The 20,656-nt window shown below is 35.4% G+C and overlaps 1 protein-coding gene across 1 annotated transcript in view; it reads left to right on the plus strand.

The window, feature by feature from the left end:
- Window positions 1-408: 408 nt before the first annotated feature.
- Window positions 409-20,656, plus strand: part of MEOX2 (mesenchyme homeobox 2) — a 65,773-nt gene continuing 45,525 nt past the window's right edge. Inside the window, exon 1 of the mRNA XM_032401232.1 lies at window positions 409-1,191. Coding sequence (XP_032257123.1) covers window positions 678-1,191 — 514 coding nt within the window. The 5' untranslated portion in view covers window positions 409-677. The remainder of the gene's footprint in view (window positions 1,192-20,656) is intronic.

Below are 20,656 nucleotides of genomic sequence, written 5' to 3' on the forward strand. Positions count from 1 at the left end.
TAGGCGTAACCCTAGCTTTCCTGCAGGTGACAGTGCCCAAGTGGCACTGATAAGACAGCTTTCTTAAGAGAAGTGAGCGGGTCGGACACTGGGTGCAGAGTTGGGGCTGGCGTGCGCGGAGGAGCACCTTGGCCGACCGGGCCAGGAGAGGAGAGCCGCTGTCCGTCCCGGCTCGGGTTAGGCGCCAGGCGCGCCGCTTGCAGCCTCGGCTGCTGGCAAGGGCGGGCGGGCGTGGACGCACTGCGTACGTCCAGCCCGAGATAGGAAGTGGAACTGGGAGCGCGTGGCGCAGACTGAGCGGGAGTTTTGGAGGGAGTTCGCATGTGGTCAGCTCCGGGCTCCTAAGCCAGCCCCCAGCTCACATTACACTCTGTTTATAACCTCTCAGAGCCGTTTCCCCCTGAAAGCAGTTCTCTGGGACCACCTTCTTTTGGCTTCAACCTCTCCTACTCTTGACATCTGAGTAGCTCGAAGGGAAGCTTCTCCAGGTCCGAGTGTTTATATGTAAAGGAGACTGGCCGCTAGGGCTCAGGACCGGGATTATCCGAGCTCTGCAGAAACGGCTGCTATTTGTTTGGGAGGGGGAAAACACACGATTTCCAGTGAAAAGTGACAGAGGGTGGTAGCGTTTGGAACCATCGTGAAGTCTTCTGCTTGGAACCCGAGACTTGCATGCTATGGAACACCCGCTCTTTGGCTGCCTGCGCAGCCCTCACGCCACCGCGCAAGGCTTGCACCCGTTTTCCCAGTCCTCTCTCGCCCTCCATGGAAGATCTGACCATATGTCCTACCCTGAGCTCTCCACTTCTTCCTCGTCTTGCATAATCGCGGGATACCCCAACGAGGAGGGCATGTTTGCCAGCCAGCATCACAGGGGGCACCACCATCACCACCATCATCACCACCACCACCACCAGCAGCAGCAGCACCAAGCTCTGCAAACCAACTGGCACCTTCCGCAGATGTCCTCCCCCCCGAATGCGGCTCGTCACAGCCTCTGCCTCCAGCCGGATTCGGGAGGGCCCCCGGAGCTGGGGAGCAGCCCGCCGGTCCTGTGTTCCAATTCTTCCACCTTGGGCTCCAGCACCCCGACCGGGGCCGCGTGCGCGCCAGGGGACTACGGCCGCCAGGCGCTGTCACCCGCGGAGGCGGAGAAGAGAAGTGGCGGCAAAAGGAAAAGCGATAGCTCAGGTAAGCGCGCACCGGGCACTGTCGGCGAAAGGGGGCGGGGAGATGACAGAGAAGATTCTCGCACTATAGTGAGGCAGCAGGGAATAAGGTATGTGTCTTGCCCTCTCTGGCTTCCCGCCGGCAAATTCGGTGGGGCTGCTTTGGTCCTGTTATTTGGGGGCACGTGTTTCTCCAAGGGCAGCACTGCAGTCAACAGCGCTAAGCTCTCCGAGGTTCAAACTAGTTTACCAGAGGGTTAAGAAAAAAGGACAAGTGACAGTATGTGAAATCGATTGCGAAGCGTGACCTTCCATCTGAGCGGTGAGGAGGGGAGTGCAGCCTGGGATGCAGCGTCCGCTGGGCGTGCGTGCGGGTGCTGCTCCTTGACTTGTCACTTGCAAGTTCCCGACTCCGAGTGGCTCGATTTTTCCCATCGTTAACTGGGTTTCCAGATTATTGCACAATATTTGGAACTTGCAGTGGAACTTGGCAGAACGTATGAGAAAAAAAAAAGTTTTAGGTTTTTTTTTTTTTTTTCCTTATTCTGATTTCAGAGTTCTTTAAATAGCACCCTATTCCAAATGGTAAAAATTTCCCTTTCTTGGGGAAGAAGACAATCTCGGAATTCAGAGGATTTTAAGGAATGTATCAAAGAATGGTAAATAAATACATGTTCAGACTCTTGAAGAAAAACGATTTTTAGAAGTAGTTGTATTTCTGTGGTGCTAATTAAATAGATAATCTGAGTTTCAAAAGTGGAAAGTAAAATCTCCTTCGGTTCAGTATTATTGGAGGCAAGTATTTGGAAACAAACAGCAGCCCGGAGTAGTGCTGGTTCTCTACGTGCTTGAGGCTAGTATGCGAGGGTGTGCGCAGGAGGCGCTGATCTACGTGGGGATAACTTGAGTAGCCACGCAAAAGGGAACCTTATAAAACGCAGATGCTTGAAAGTCCAGACAGCCAAGTAAACTGTAGCAATCCTGAGAAACTAGTTTTTCGGGCAGCTCCTTAAAGCCCTTAACAATCTGTATCATAATTAAATTGTTAAAAGATACTTTACAATTAAGGGAGTTGTGCATTTGTTTTCTGTAGCTCTAGCGTATCCTGCGTTCCATCTTTTTGGAAAGTGTCATTTTTTAAATATAGTATTTACGTATTTTTCTTTCTTTGCGGAATTGGTTTAACAGTCCTAGAAGGTAATTACAGATATTGATGTGAAGGATTGGAAAGTGTTTGTTTTTCACAATGCTTTAGGTAAGATCCCACGTAAATGGCAATGACTGAGCCGCATATTTCATGTTCCTTTGCAGCGATCGTATCAGTCGTTCTTCAGCGTTAGTATGAGGTGGATTCTTCTATCACACACTTAAAATCTAACTTTTACTTTCCAAGGTCAGGGGTGAACTTTTAATGCTCCATCACAAATTAGTTTATATCTAAGAAAGTTACCAGCAGTATCATTCATTTTTAATGGTTTTTACTAACAATACATGAAACTCTCTTAAGACAGAGTTGAAAGGTTAACCATAGCAAGAAGGTTTCCATCTTAATTTCTTTAAAAAAAAAGTCACTTAAACGCAGTGTTCATTTCCTGGTTCAGCATTTGGTATCAATGTAACTTTTTTGGAAGCAGATCCCAATTCGGGTTGGTCAGTCCATTTTTGCAATTAACAGAGGCTCTTACTGTTCATTTTATTTTCTGCAGTGAAAAACCTGGGATAGACTGTTCCTTTTGCTTCTGAACTGAATCAGTGCACCTAAGCTTCTTAGGGTAAACTGAATTTTCGTTTACGCACATATTATTTCGGTTAGGGGGAAACAAAAAAAGTGGGATCCAAGAACTGCTTCCCTTAAATTATTTTGATAACAAGTTTCTTAAGAAAACTGGTAATACTAATAGTGCTATCCTCTTTTGGTGGGAAATAACCATATAACGAAATAAGTTTATATTGACATGTTGAAACTAATTAGAATACTGGAAAAACAAACACAAAAATTTGCATCAGCTACATAAAGTCTTAATCAATTAGATCTTGAGTGGGAAATACAATTAGCCATCATCAAGGATAAAATCACTGGGGAGTTAGAATGAGCGTTTTCTATTCATGATGGGATATATTGAAAGAACTTTTTGACTAACTAAAAGGAAATATCATGATGGGTTCCAGTTAAATATATGTGTACTCATAAATTTAATTTGGCAATTTCACTATTTGAGTTAATATATGTTAGATCTTTAGAGAGATTTAGATTCAAGATATCTTTCTCCTGGGATATTTCAGTTGGTCTTCCATACTTATGTTTATTTCATTTCATAGTATTATAAGGGCATCCTGATCTAGCGGGAACTAAAGCAATGTAGAAAATCATATAATTGCTTACTGCACAGTTTTAATATTTCAGTATTTCAAAAAATTAGATTAATTTCTGAACTCTCAAAAGTTTAAAATTGTATTAGATGAAAGTTATATCATGCTTAGTAGAGTTTACTTATATTTTGTTAGGAAGTTTATAATTACTATGTATTTATAATCGAAAGTAAATATAGTACACAAATCCAGGACAAAGTCAGAACCAAAATTCTTTATCCTTGCATATAATACCCAGATTGTCTGTGTATGTATATGTGTGCATGGCCCTATGAAATTCAAATAGAATTTTAAGCAACAGAAAATACTGAAAAATGACCCAAATTTTTATCCATCGTAATGATGCTAAAGCTACAATGTATAACATTTTCCAGTATGCCTTTACATGTATTTCTCCTCCCAAACACACACATATGCAAACTCAAGAAGCTTAAGGGTCTAGAAACAAGTATTTACGGACTTTGGGCTTCCATTATAGTTTATTGACAATTGAAAATAGCCGAGTTTAATGGAAAAGCACACTGTTATTTTTATATGTGTTAAACCTTTTTGCAACTTTGAACCTGCTATGCTTTCCAGCATTATTAGCAAAGCCAACATCTGCGATGTCTTCAAAGGAACTCTTAAAAATCAAAACTTTACAACTGCACTTAAAACCATCTATACAAAGCAGGTGATTCTGAAAAAAAAAAAGTCTATAAATAGTGTGAATTACTTGGCTTCAATTACATTTGATTGTTCTTCAAGCAATGTAGTAATAGGTATAAACTGTCCAGATTTAGCTAAAATAACCAAAACAGATTAGTCAATCTAACTTTAGTTTTTATGCAGGTAAAATACAGTTATAAACATGTAAATATTTCTTATTCAAATTAGTTGAATGAATATAAGCATACATTTTATAAAAAAATCAAAATTATATTAAAAAGGAAGGAAATGGTTTGGGAATGTGGATTTTACAAGGTTTTGAATAATATTAGATTCTTGTAAAATTACAAATATTTATAGCTACAATATCATAAAATATTTGTTGTCAAATTATATCTGTCTATATGCTTGGCTATGCAGAATAACAAGCAAGTATTACCTTAATAAGCTGGAACTTAAATACAGAGGAATGTCTTCTCCACCCTGACTCTGGTATTATATTGTAATTTTTTCTAGATATTTCAATCATCACATTTTCTGAAAGGAAAAAAAATACTTTATTATTCATCTCTGTGTTACTGGATTATGATTTTTCAGCATTTGCTTTAGAATTTTAAAAAAGAGTCTATTGGATCTTGATAATTATAGAGCAATACTAAACAAATTAAATGTCTCAAATCTATGGAATAAAAGAAAAATGTCATTTAAGTCTTTTTCTTGGAGTGGTAGATTAATTTTAGGTGTGAACATTTTTAAATGGTGACCTGACATAAAAAAATTCTAAGTACCATTGACCTACATGAGTGTTTTCAAATGATTACACTCAAAGAAGTCAAGAGCAGCAGTCCCTTTAGAATTAAGGTGCTTTATTGTTGAAAGTTAGCAATGAATGGAAGGAAGAATGCAAATAAAAATAGAAATAGTTTCAAGATCTTTGTAAATATCTTTATTTATAGTTCCTTTGAAAAGGAAAAGCATTAAATGCAAGGCATGGCACTGCTAAAACTTTCATTTTGGTGGAAAACCCAGTAATGAATATTTAAAATTTTAATCTTTATTTATAGTAGCTATCAATGGAAACCATTATGTTGGCACCCTGTAAGCTGATCTCTACTAATAAACTGAAAAAAACATTTTAAGTATTACCCTGTTTTCCCTCTGTGTGATGTGAAACATCGACCCTTCATTACAACATTGGTATTTATAATAACATAATGTTTATTATAAGACCTCTAAGAAATTAATTTTAAACAAAAATGAAATGACAAATGTGGATAAACTTTTTCATCAGATTCAGGGAAATTTGGGAGACTAATTCCATATTTAATAGAAAAATTAACTTTTTTTCATTTGAGAAATAACTTGTCCATGACTAATAGCTGAATAATGTAAAAATTTACCACATATAAATCTATTTCATATACCTGGCCTGGTAATGGTGCCAATTTTATTCATTTCCTATAGTAAGATATATATATATATGCTGGGCAGTTTTATTAACTATATTAAAAATGGCAGCCAGAAACAAAGATGTGAGGGCTTTTTAGATTTTCATTTCAAATGGAAAGACCAATATAATACAATAATATATTTTCATTTTTAGGACTTGTTCACTTAAGTAGTTTATTTATAAAATTTCAGATCATGTCTCTTTTCTAAGCATTGCTATAATGATTATGAACATCTATAAATGATACATGCTAAGGATAGGAAATTATTAGAAAACAAAATATATTCAGGAATTCCTTAGTATTTGTTGAGTTAATAGTTGTAGATGGTTTATCTCTCTCAAATTTTCTATATTTTTGCTATAATGTTTTTTATAATAATAAAACATTTTCTGGGAAAATATATTAGCACATGAAGTGAGACTATCAGGAGTAGCATTTTTTCCACCTTGATTGAAATCATAAAATAAGAAGGATTAATTCTTGAGTGGCCAGTTAAATTACATTTCCTGCGTTATGGTACTGGTGACTGATTCTAGTGGTTAAAATAAAAAGAAAATTAAAAAAAGATGAAATACAAACCAAGACCAAAGTTCACAAATTAGAAATTGAGGTAGGTATGATGTATTTCCTCTTTAATGTATTTAAGCAGTAAAACACATTTTCTTGTCACAGCTTATTTTTCTGGATTATGTGTTTTAGTCATTAATATGGCTTAGTTATCAATGACAAGCTTTCTTTCTGTAAAGAAAATGAAGCACTAACAACTTTCCTATTTTTGTTATGATGCTCTTATGATTATTTGTTGGAATAGCTGTATTAAACTGAAACCTCTAAGTAGGGATGGAGGAACACAGTCAAGAAAAGTTACTTGTAGCACTCTACGCGACTCCTAAATCATAGTCATCGGTGAGGTTCAAAATCCAACTGGAGAAAATCTTGCAGAATATTTTATTGCTCTCATGGAATAAAACTTAAAATGGTAAAGGTCATTTAGGTCTCAGCCTTTAATTTGCCATTACCTATGTTGAAGCAGAATTAATTTAAATCTAATGTCCTTTTCTCTGATGGTTTTCCATTTACATTATAAAACTGTAGGGAATTTATTATTCCTTTAAGTAAGTTGTGTTAGATAGTATTTTAAGATACAAAATAACCAGTAATATATCTATTGATCCATCTGTATAAATTTCAGACATAGTTTTTATATTTCAGAGTAAGCATTTCTATTTGAAACCTTTTGACATATTTATTACTAAATTAACAGAAAGTTACTTAGTAAGAGAATACATTCATATGTGGTTGAGTGGGTCAATTATTAATTTTCCCTGTATTTGGAATTTTAAATATGCAATAAAAAAGTTTCCAACTATTCACGAAACTTTCATTTATATGTGACATTTTCCACAGCAATATAATACTTCTGAATTTACATGTTACTCTCTGTAAATTTTGTACCGTGTATTGGAATTCTGGTTTTCATAGGGTTCTGAAAATATTTTATGATATGTTTTTTGATCTCTTACATGTGCATATGAATAAGACTCATCAGGTTAAAATCTGTACTATATGCACACATTCTTGGAAAGAGTTTGTGTGAAAGAGGAAAATGCTTTCAGAAATAATCAGTTCTCTCTATACTATATAGATTTAAAAATTAACAAATTGGATCTTTAACCTACATGATATTATTGCTATGCTTCTTTAAAAAGTTAGTATTTCCTAAAAGTTTAATGATTCTAAAATACTTGTGTATTTTGGTGACTCAATTCTTACATCCTTGGAGTTTTCCTTTTACTGTAAATATAACAAGTTTACAAGGTAGTAAGTCATAGTGGTAAAAACATTAGGGTTTTGTTTAAAGATTTAAATTAAAAAATTATTGCTCTTCAAAATTTCATAGAATCCACTCATATTTGAATATTTCAAATGTATTTAAATGTCCTCTTTGCTTTCATAAGTTTTCTAAGATGTTTCAGTTATGTTTCTTGAATTTTGGATAAACTAGATTGGCTGAAATTATGAATATGAAGTTTATTCTTCATAGTTTTCAGTTCCTACTGCGTTTTAGTAGAGAGGTTAGTGGTGAGAAGAAAACAGGGAAGGAGCTAAATTAACTAGGACATGGCAGCTATTCTTAAAGCACGCTTTAAAATAATCTGTTTATATAAAGATACACACGGATACACATATGCAATAATAGAATTCCAAACTTAATCTCTTGATAAAAGATCATCGGAAGTAGACCATTCACATTAGAGACCTCAGGATGACGTTACGTGTTCTGGTGAGAAAATAAAATATTAGGTTTGAAGCGTATACAGCTGTGTGGAGAGTCCACCAGGCTGAGGCTGGTAATCAATGATAGTCATTAAAGTCAAATCTGCCAACTCCCTGCAGTTTTTGTTTTCTTTTGTTTTTCTCTTCCTCTCGCTCGTTATTCTCCACACACTTTGAGAGATCCCATAATGCTCTAAGAGAAGAAAAACCCTCAGGTATCTTACATGACTCTAGGCAAGAAAATGATTAAGATGAAGTCATCTCTCTCTCAGGCTCTGGGGAAACGTAGAGGAGGGTCCAGTTTAGGTGGGTGGATGCCAGTAGAATTTCAAAGGCCTGGAATTTTGCTCTTTGAAAATGTAGCCTTAAAGCTTTGCCAGAAATGACACCCAAACAAAAACTTATTTTTGCAAAGTGATAGTTATTTGCAAATGTAGTGGTGAGATGTATTCAGTGTCCGTAGAGGCGGCTTCTTCTATTGTCTAGGCTGCATAGTAAACTTGTAGATGATCATTCTTAGCATCCTGAAAAACTAGCAAACTAAACTGAAGTGTATTCTTGTTAGTCAAAAAAGAAAACAGTACAATGGGCAATGACTCTTAACAAATGAACAGTGAACACCAAGCAAATTTCACAAATGACTGGTTTTATTTTGAGAGCTAAAACATGAAGTTCAGGAAAATAGAACTGTGTCATTAGAAACTTAGTGGGAACTAAACAGATAAAATGTAGTTTTGATTTTGTAGGACACCAATACTTTAGCAAATGGCTTTCACATTTTAAGAACCATGTGAAGAGGACTCTACGGTTAACTGGGTAGATTGAAATTAAGTGACATCTCTCCTTATTTAATATTTTTCAAATGTAAAATGAGCTCTCAGTGTGTTTACTGCCCTTAACAATTAAAATCTGTCCAACTACAGGCTACGTTTACTTTGGGTTTTTTTTTTTTTTTTTTTAATTTGAAATACAAACAGATCTGGGTGCGTTAAACTAGACAGCATCTAGAAGTAAACTTTTGAGACAGATTGAAATGACAGGAAAGCCTGTGGCTAGGCATTCAGATCTAGGGTCCTGCTGCTGCCCACATTTCCAGGATTATCATCTTTTGGATGCCCACCTTCAGAATGCAGGGAATTACATATATCTTTTCTTCTAGAACTGTTCTTTGCTCTTGGAAGTTGGCCTTTACCAAATTTATTCTTGTACACTCAGATATTTGGGAAAATAAAAAGTAACAGAGACACTGTGTGTGTGTAATTGGCTTACTTAGCCATTAGTTGATAAATCCTGAAGGATCTACCTTATTTCTTAGTCATCCTATCAGACAAGGAAATAAGTGTCACACTCAAAGGGATAACTGAAGATAAAGAGAGTTTGATGATGACTGTTTGATGGTGAGCAGTATGTAGGGGAGTAACAGGAAATGGTCAATCATCCAGGGTCGGCCCACATTTGGAAAACATTAGGTCCTCTAAACCTGAGGTGGCAAATAAAGAGAGCTATTACAAGAATCCAGAATCTAACGAGAGCAGCAGGACAGAAGCCTTCTGGCAAAGTGGGGACCTCAGGTGGAAGATTGCAGCTGATATCAAATATCATCCAGTAAACTATCTCCATGCCTTCCAATCTTCTTTTGTTACCTCCCATTGGCCAAATATAATCAGAAGACAGTGAAGAGACCACACTAGTCTTGGTAGTTAAAGCCGTGGAAGTCATAAAAGGAATGCAGGCTACAGGGGAGAAATGTCAATAGTAAATCCGGGAGAACCCAAGGTCTTGCTTTGTCTCTTGCTAGCTGTTATTCAAATTCCCTGTTTCTTCGTTTCCTAAACATCAAAGCAAGTTAATAAGCATAAAGCACTTAGAACAACATCTGGGTCAGTAAGTGTTGTTATTTTTATCATATATCAGTGTAGGTGCAATTATGTCATGGGTGTGCCCCATCTGAAAACGATCTCTGTCTTATGTTGCCTATTTATTTGTATTTTACTACTAATATTGCTATAGGAAATGTTGCTCGCCTAAAAGATTACTGAAGATTTAAAATAATCTGCCACTGTCGCTAGAATTGTAAATCTCATGTCATTTTCCTGAAATGTAGAGTGAGTTAGAGACCAAGTTGTATAAGAGACTCAAGTTTCTTTCACTTAATCACCCTTAAGATTCCCATCCCTTCCGTAGCCTCTTTTGCTTGGGCATCTCCTAACCTCCTTTTTCAGGTGTCTCCTGCCACTTTTCCATCAAACACTTCCTTTCAAGAAGAACATACAGAGGAGCATTTAGTCAAAAGGGAGCAGAACTTAAACCAAAGGGATTTGAATATTATAGTGAAATTTCAGGTCTCTGTTTTCAGCTATTAATTAGGAGAATATATGTATGACATTTTTTCTGCCATGTTTTGAAGTTTATTGCAGAAAGAATTTACATATTGTAGCTCCTTGTTATTTTTTGTGGTTTCATTTGGAGACCTTTAGGAATGGTAAATATGCAGATACCACTAAAAGCTAAGAATGTATTATATCCCTCATAAAATGCATAGAAACAGTTTTACTTGATACTTTTGTTTTTCATAGGAAAAGACAATATTTTTACTTATTTGTCTATTTATTTATATTTAATAAATTTTTGATAATTACAGACTACTCGCCTTTACTTAGTAACCAGTCCTAGATGATTGGCTGATTTCACTCTGGTAAGCTTAGTCACCTCTCCTACACCCACAGTTCAATGTGAGGAATTCAGACAAGTACTTTAGGGAAATTTTATTATATTTGATGATCTAAGGCAGTTGCTTTTGAATAAATAGTAGAATCAAATACTGTATTAAAATTCTAAATGCCAGAGTTAATGCTTCAAAGTTCCTAGATTCAAAGCAATATAAATCCTTAAAATTAGAGAAGTTCAAATCACTAGTGATTGCTTCTCTGCTGGATAATGGAAGGGCTGGGAGGGAGTAGGGAGAGGGGTACAGGAAGAAGAACAGACGATTAAATGTTTCATACTACACTGCAATGACAAGAAAGGGCAAATTATATCGTCTAGTTTATTATTCTTTGATATCAAGGTAGGCTAGATCGGTCGATTTTCTTAATGAGTTGTGATCTTTAATGTTTAAATGGATCATTAGAATCTGAATTACCAAGACACTAGAAGACTCCCAAGGCATCACCCAGTGCAGTGAATGTATTTCCTAGATGAGAGAGTGTGCCCAGAGAAATTAAGTAATGTCTGTCCATTCAGCCAAGTAGTGGAAGCTGAACTTCCATATCCTGACTTCAGCCTAGTGCCCTTAAAAGGAAAATCTCATAAAATATTTTGAAACCTTAAGTTTTTAGTCTTCCCAATAAAAATAAATTTCAGCATCATTTAAAATGTTGGCTACTGCTTTTGAGTGAATAAAATGGAATTTGACAAAGTGCTTCTCTTGGGTGTAAACTACCTCTTTCTAAATCTGGTTTTATGGTTACCTCAGTCACTTTTCATTCTTGTTTTATGAATATAAACACTGTTATACTTTCTTAGCTTCAGTTTTCTAATGACATGGTTCTTGTTATCAATTACAACTTTACCTGCATATTTTTGATACCTTCTACAATAAACCATAGCATTTTAAAGTTCAGTATTTGGTAATGTGCAGGTGGACTTTGCTGTATTATATCTATAAATAATAGATATTTAGCTAACAATCATATTTTGGATAGCCATTTGTGAATTGAAGAATCTGTTTTCTGTTTTAAAATTTTAAATTTAACTCATGAATTTTGCTAAGTTGAGCTTTACTTAAAAAGTATTTGCTTTTTTATGTTCAAAGTAATGAATAGCCACAAGTAGACACCAAGCAGCGCTCCCTTGTCTTCAGTCATTAACTTTATCTCCATTCTTAGAAAAGTATTGATCTTAGTTTTGATTTGAATGCAGTCTTCTTGCATAGAAGATACTCAGAAATATTAGTGGTTGGCCATTTAGCCTTGGCTAACGAGCTATACCTTTCTTGTATGGCGTCCTTTCCTGCCCACATCCATCTACCCCACAATCTGTAAACACCACACCCATCTGCTCCTCCCCAATACATTGAATCATACAACCTCTGGATCACTCTAACACCAACCTTTCGTGATGATTTCAGATCCTTGGTTTTTACTGGACCCTTAAAACACAAAATTTAAACATCAAAAATACAGTTGGTTCATTCAAGAAATTTTCTTTTCCTTTTTATCTCTAAACACAACACCATTTCCAAAATAATAAAACGTGATCCCTCTTTTATGTAGTTAATTTTAATTTACATTCAGAATGCTTTCACATTAATGGTCTCAACTGATAATTTCTCCTTTTCTACTAGACTTATATTCAGGATTCAGCCATGCAGCCTCTTCCTACACAGCTTGGCCCAAATCCATTCTATTTCACATTCTTCTGTATTTTTTTTCTTATTTGTACTTTGTCTCTTGCACTTAATTTTGTTTTCTTTCTTGGACTCCTGATATAGCTCTCTTCTGAGTATCTTTTTTTAATCTCTTTCCCTAATGGAATCCTATATTCAGCATATAGTAATATTTTGATTCTCATTCCTCTTCTTAGAATTCTACATTAAACTGAAATTATTTCATACTTATAGTATGAATGTTTAATTATAGGCTTTGATGCATAAGGCACATGGAGTGGCTAATACCCATCAATGATGTACTACTAGATTTTACTTGTAGTGTTTTTTGTGTGCACCGAAATTTTGCTTAATATCATATGTACATAACATATAATTAGATCTACTATAACATATAATAATATGTCTTATAATCTCATATATATTATATATAAAACCACATAGATAGATATTTAAAGTAGTGCTTTTCTGGCAAAGTGATTTTTTCATTTAGTCTTTGGAACACAATGCTTAGCATTTGTGTTAGTTTAAAACAGTGTTCTGATATTTCTTATGTGGGTACCTAAATATATATCATCATAGCTGAATTCAAGAAGTTTTCCACAAGATTTTCTGCATCTCCCATTTAGTCAAGATCTCCTCATGATATGCAATGTATTACTTACTGCCTAACTTCCTTTGGTAAGAATTTAGGGCTATATATTAATGGGCTTCCAGCTGAACTCTCCCAACACAATCATTACAGGCTTTATCGATCAGCTGGGTCAGTTTTGTTGTTATTGGTTTTTCTTTTATTTTAACCAATATTTCTTCCTAAACTTATTTATGCCTACCCCCTTAAAAAAACCTTTTTATTTTGAGAAAACTGTAAATTCACATGCCATTGTAAGAAATAATACAGAGATCTCATATACCCTTCACCCAGTTTCCCCCAGTGGTAATATCTTGCGTAATTATAATACACTAGCTTAACCAGAAAACTGATACTGATACATCCACTAATCTTACTCACATTTCACTAGTTTTACATGCACTTATGTCTGTGTATATTCATCTCTATGCTGCCTGCCAGGTTTATTTTGTATTTTGATCCCATAGCCTGTAATACCTTTTATCAATACATATTCATTATTTTCATTAAAAGCTGGCTTATGACACCTTCTCAGGTCACTACCACCTTACTCTAATCATTGCATTTTCCTTACCACATTAATGTCCAAATACTGTATAATAATACACTTAAATTTTGCCTTGAGGTTCTCTTTGCTGTTCCTATTTCATATATCTCCAGTCTTGAATTTGAATTGCATGCACTCCCTAAGGAAAAATCAGTGTCGTCTTTTTCTTTTAGTGTAATATCCAGCATCAGTTTAGGTATGTAGAAGTGCTTAGTAAATCCTATTTGTGGCATAGAAAATGCTTCACTAATGATGAATGAATTATCTGTATTAGGGTTTTTTTTGGAATTCTTGGTTCCAGGCTTTCAGTAGTAGGGCAAATTTGGAAGATTCTTGGGCAGTCCATGGGAGAGTTTAATGAATATACAACCTAAGTAATGATCTGTGCTTGTTTCTGATTGACTTTTATGGATGCTTTCTAAGGTCAAATACCAGTAAGTGTGTGGTATATAGTTACCACTTGTGAATAAATCAAGACAAAAATTAATATGCATTTATTAACAACTTTATCATAAATCAGTAAAAAGAAACCCCTACATTTTAAAAGTTAAAGTGTCTATATTTTCAACAGTTCAGTTGATTGTTAAACCTAACTTCCTGTTAATTAAAGTATAGGAATGCCTCATTCCATTATTTTTGGGTGAAACATGAGATTCTACAAACATTCTGTGTAGTTATGCCATGCATTGTTGAGCTTTTGAACATTACATACAACCAAGTAATGGTAGTATTTAAGGTGTCTGTCCAACAAAGTCCCCCAAATTAAACTAAACTTGAAATCATTGAGCAGTTGGGAAAAATATGGAATATTAATTGATCTGCATTGTTGTTTTGGGTAGTGGCACAAATGGTAATGCGAAAAAGAAAAATGGGTTATTTTCATAATGCCTTTTTATGAGGACATTGTTACAATGATGCTGATTCAGTCCACAATGCCTTGGCTTCTGCTTTGAACATGATTGACTTAACCATATTCAAACAATGCTACACGATGAGAAAATGTGAATCTAAGATACTGATAAGTGGCCTGGCTAGTAAGGAAAGATCAATGATAGTGAGTGGTGGGCAAGTTAAATAAATCATCTCACTTGTGGTTCTGAGCTTAGTCACATATCATATAAACTAATGAAGGGAAAGTTTGCAGTAAGCCTCCCTGTAGAGTGAGTTAGCTTTTATTTCTGTAAAAGAGTTAAAATTAATCCATATTGTGATTCATTTTGATGATTCTTAAAAATTATGTTATCCATGACTCTGACTGTGATATTGATTCTATTTCAACAATTCCCTCATTTCATAATGAAAAATAACTTGCAATGTCTCCATGCTTCTGGCCTTTTTTATTAACATTTTTATTCACAACAGTAACTCAACACTGATATTATATTGGAATGATTAGGGCAGTCTTAAAAAATACTGATGCTTCATAGATTATGATTAAGTTAATCTAGAGTAGAGCTGGAATTTTTTTAAATTTTATAATAGAAAATTACATTTAAAGAATAGAGAAAATCATATAACAAACACTCATGTGTCCATTGTGTTCAATATTTATCAACACATGGCAAATCTTATCTCATTTATATCATCCCACTCCTCCTTCACCTTGTTTTAATTATTATTTTTTTAAGGTTTTATTTGTTTATTTGGGAGAGAGCGAGAGAGAGCACAAGTGGGCTGAGGGGCAGAGGGAGAAGCAGACTCCCCACTGAGCAGGGAGCTGGTCGCGGAGCTCCATCCCAGGATCCTGGGATCATGACCTAAGCCGAAGGCAGACGCTTAACCGACTGAGTCACCCAGGCACCCTTACTTATTTTGAAACAAATCTCAGATATCTTATTTCATCTGGACATTGGTATTTTTAAAAACTCCCAAGTGATTCTGGATTGAGATTGAGAATTACTGGTTTAGAATATTGTTATTAGGTTGAAAAGTTCTGAGAAGCTTGGACTTTATATTCTAAATCTTATCTTTTTCTGCACATGGAGAGCAATGTTAGACCTGGTTGCTCAATAAAAAATTATAGTTTACTAGAAATGGCCATTTGTGTGACTGTGTGTATCACCAAGAATCATAATACTCTTCTATGCTGTGTAGTGTGGTAATCACTAACCACATATAGCTATTTAAATTTTAATTAAAATTACATAAAATTTTAAAATCAGTTCTCAGTATCACTAAGCACATTCCACATACTTACCAGCCATATGTGGCGCTGTGGCTAATGTATTAACGAGTACAGACAGAGAACATTTCCATTTGTTAGAAAGTTCAACTGAACAGGGCCTTTAGACAAAAAGACAAACTTCCTTACTCTTCAGCTACTATAAGAGTCACCAAGGATGGGAATCTCCTCAAGTGGAGAAAGAGATTATGCAAATTTAAATACCACACTAAGCTAAATGCAGTTAAAAGTTTAACTGTAAAGTTGAAGCATATCTAAAAGTAAAATGTAAAGAGCATTACTTTGTTCAAAGACTTTTTGGATAAATGCTTGGTTGCTTAGTCAACCAAGTGTTTACTAAAAAAAAATACATTCACGATTTTAAAGAGGCCAAGATGTATCCTAAAATAATTATTAATGAAACATAATGGATAAGCCTGGGATTTGGACAGTTACCAACATAAAAGCAAAGTCAGAGATATTACATGGTTGAGTTATAAATACAGAATTCAAATAAAATAAAACACAATATAACAATGGATGTAAATATAAAAAAAAACACAAAAAACAGAATTTTGGAAGAGGGAAGGCAAACAAAGCATATTCAAAAATGTAAGGTCAACTAGGGAGATTCTTCTAGGCCTCTTGAGGAATAGGGAGGGGAACATTTTTCTGGGAAAGGGTGGGGAACATGCCAGGAATTAGGCTAGATTTTCCAGGGGGAAAGTATGAAAACTTAATAGAATCAGACAGTGGCAATTAATGACAAAGAGTTGTTAACTTTTAAAGCCTCTCAAAAGATTTGGTCTTTCACAGTCCCTGGTGTGATTTCTGGAATTACAAGTCAGGTAGCTGACAGAGGAGCCTATTTGAGGAGATTTTTAACATTTTAGGGGGGAAAATGAAGATAAAGCATTCATTTTGGCATTAGAAAGGAACAAATGCGATGAAGAGTGGAGTATAGGGAGTATCACATCTGTACTGTGAAACATCTGGGCATGTTTGGCTGTGGCCATACATTACACAATTAAGTTGCCACAACTGCAGACTTTTTAATATGTGGGAAGCAGGAGGACTATTCATCAGTGGATTCATTTTTAATAGGATTAATTGGTAATTGATGATTGAACTGCTAGCGATTTGTGGGAGAAAAGGCAATACTAACACTATATATTAAGCAAAGGTATCACTGGATACTTTCATGTTAGAATTTATAAGTTGAGAGAGTACATTCAAGTATGAAAATGTGGAAAAATGTTAATGATTCCGTACAGGCTATCTTAACACAAAAAACAAATCTACACATTACAGCTCTGGGGCAAGCATATGCAAGTGTCCAGGTAGCTCTCATTGTTTTTAAGATGTTTTGGAGCAGAATCAGGACAGATCAATTATAATTTGTAATAAACTTTTATTGTCAGTGTAGCAGAAGAGTAGGGAAAACATGTTAGTAGTTTCCAGTGAGTGAAATTTGTTAAGTTTACTTTATTTTGAAAATTTGCTTATATGATATTGGTGGCCTTTGGTGCAAAAATGTGTGGATATGGTAATCTGTATTACTAATGGCAATTATTTTTTTCTTTTTTTAAAGATTTTATTTATTTATTTGAGAGAGAGAGAATGAGAGAGAGAGCACATGAGAGGGGGGAGGGTCAGAGGGAGAAGCAGACTCCCCGCCGAGCAGGGAGCCCGATGCAGAACTCCATCCAGGGCCTCCAGGATCATGAGCTGAGCCGAAGGCAGTCGCTCAACCAACTGAGCCACCCAGGCGCCCGGCAATTATTTTTTTATTTTAGGTGAATAAATCTTAGTTTTTCTCAATTAACAAAAGTGTGCTTTTCCATGGACACAGTAAGCAGAGATAAGAGGGTTTCTTGTGTTTTTTTTTTAATAGAAACCACTTAGAAGAAATAGTCTCCATATGCAAAGCATTTGTATAAAAATAATCATCACTAATTAAAATATGTTAATTACAATCAATAAAGTAGTTAAATGCATGTTAGCATACAGTAGAAATAGTTGACTTCCAAACTGAGTGGTTTTACCTTGAAAACTCAGAATGTGAGAAAGCCAAACTAAACCAATAAGAAATTTAAATATGTTATTCAAGGTGGATGGAAGAAAGTGGATCCATAATTTAACTATGTCCCTAAGAGGTGCTGAACTGAGGTAGGGAGAGCTACTTAACACAAATTACAAACAGAAATATTATTAGGGAATTTTCTTCATGAGGTGGTTGTGCTGTTCTCAGGTCAGATATAAATACTTTCTCACATTTTCTCTATGCTTTTCCTAATATTGAAAAAAAAAACCAAAACCTCATTTTAGACTTTCTAATAGCATTTCACTTCACTCTGAATCACCTAACTATTAATGTTAGGAAGCAGCATTAGAATTTTAAATCAAATTGAATTCCTTAAAAATAAGTAACTGCGAGATGAACTAATTAGATAAATGGTTATTAGTGTCAGATTGTAGCCCATCCTCCCTTTGGCCCCAGACACACACACCAATGCCGTAGGTGCTTCAATAGGATCCTAATTCACAAACTCATACTTACTTCACTGAATGCCTGCTATGTGCCAGGGTCTTTATTCTGTGCGGTGGGTGCACCAAGATGAATAGAACACCTTGAGGTTTCTGGAAGGGTCCAGAGCATGGTAGTGAAGGCAAAGATGGAAACAACTGGATGCAACACTATCATAGAGTATATAATAATGTAGCAAAGATGATGAAAATATCCAGAGAAATCCAGGAAGGTTTTAGGAAATATATGTCAACTGCCTCAATTCCTCTCACTTCATATTTTTTACTTTGGAAGTTATGAATGCATGAAAATCTATTAGACTGCAACTGGACCAAATCACCATTGGTGAAAAATATAAAGATCCTTGTTGAATCATGAAGATATGAAATGGAGAGTACGTTTTTGGGTTCCTGGACTCATGCACAATATGCATTCTTAGGGCATTCTTGTTCATATCCTTGGTTTTCAGATTTAAGCTTTCCTTTGTCTTCTGCACCAAGGTTTGTGGGTAGTAATTGATCATAGATAGCTAAACTTTACAATTCAAAAATATTATTTCCGGGATGTCATTTGATAAAATCAGAGTGGAAGGTAAGAGATTTTGCTAGGCAATTAAGTATATATGCTGCATCATTTTTGGCATGAAATCAATATCATCTTGATAAGGCAAGGAAGAATTAAGCCCATGGAAGACATTGTGGAATACATTTACCAATGTGACTGTGATATTATTAGCTCTCCCATATTTCAAGGGTTGACTGTAGATGAATACTGTGAAACAAGTGAAATGACTTTTAGTCCTTCCTAGTTTCCCTTTTTCAGTCTTCTTAGCATTTCTTTCCATCTTTATCTTAAGAGTTGTTAGGACTTTCCTGCAGGCCATATTTCAAGCACCTGCAAAGAATGTTAGAATTGGAAAGGATTCTAGATTCATCAAAACCATCTCTTTAATCTTAAAGATGAAAAAATTGAGGCTCGGAGAGTGGCATCCCTAAAATAATGTATGCAGTGCTGGGACTAATAACTTCCAATTTAGTATCTTTCTTTTAGTTCTACAATTTGGAATTCTCATTCCATTTATTTATTAAGATGTCAGATCGTTGAAATTTTCCTTTTGAAGATTGCTCAACTGTACTTTCTACAATAGGAGTTATGATAGCATGTGCATCTACTTTTATAGACCGACAGTGTTGTCACTGAGTTATCACTCTCCATTTGACTGGAATGAATCCTCAACATTAGTTAGTTGATTTTTTAAAAATCTGGAAGAGATAGAATTTCCATTGATGAGATCCCAGTGTCTGCCTTGCATGACATTTCTTTCCAGGTAAAATTGGTCATTCATTGAGGAGCAATAATTTGGGCCATTCTGGAGTTGATGTCTGTTTTTCAAATTTACTCTGAAAATTTCACAAAATATTATTGAAAATTAACAAATATTTTATAATTAAATCTATAATGTTGTTACACTTGCAATTACTTAATGATCTGAGTTTGAGGGTTTTTCTGTGTTGCAAGTACTCTTTCTGAATCCCAGGCATCTTACTTGAATCCTTGCAATTCATGACTGTTTTAATATTCTTTTGGTGATTTTCCAAAAGATACTCGGTGTCACCAATTCTTCAGGATGTCTTTTTTTCTCTTAATTTAGGATAATAATTTGTTTTCTTTGCTCATTTGCTCTTCTCTGAGTTATTGTGGAAATGTATGTGGAGATGGTCATATTAATTCACAAATTTGACTATATTGAATCACGCGGGTTTGATTTGGCAAATACGTGACATTGTCTTGAACATTTAGAGTGTGGCTAGAAGGAAGCCTGAACTGTAAGAAAAGGTTTTTGTGTGTGTGATGTCCACTTAACTAATAAATCTGTCATCACTGACTGGTCTCCATTTCCTCTGAAATAAACAAATCACTATTAAGTCCTTTGAAGCAAGAGACTGCCAGGAAACACGAAAGTCACTTTTGCTTCATCCTCCAAGATAAAGTATTTAATAAGTGGAAATGAGATGCGGCAGAAGGAGCCGTGGGGTCTTCACACCTGCTCGACAGTCCAGGAGATATTCACATAGCAGGAATTCAAACAAACCTCAAACCTTGACATTCAGCACAAGTGCAGAGATGAAGCCAAGAATGAACTTTTGTAGGGCCCTTGGAAACTTCCTAAGTAGAAAGCCTGAATTGTGGGAACACATGAAATTTGAAGAGAAAAGGCTAGAAATCTGGAGGCCTGTGGCCCTTAACTGAATTGGTCCTACAGTTTTTTTTATCTTTAGATTATTTCATATTCTACTTTAAATCAAATGGTAATTGATCCATAAATAAGAACTTTTATTAGAAAGGCAGGGATTTGGTTAAGGAGTAAACATCAAGCATCCATTGTCAAGGACTTTTTTTGTTTGCTTGCTTTTTTAATCTCTGAATTCCAGATATATGTTTTATTTTTATTTATCTAAACCAAAATAAATGAGTTATTTTAAAGTAA

Source organism: Phoca vitulina, unplaced genomic scaffold (genome assembly GCF_004348235.1).
Source record: "Phoca vitulina isolate PV1807 unplaced genomic scaffold, GSC_HSeal_1.0 scaffold4, whole genome shotgun sequence".
NCBI lineage: Eukaryota > Metazoa > Chordata > Mammalia > Carnivora > Phocidae > Phoca > Phoca vitulina.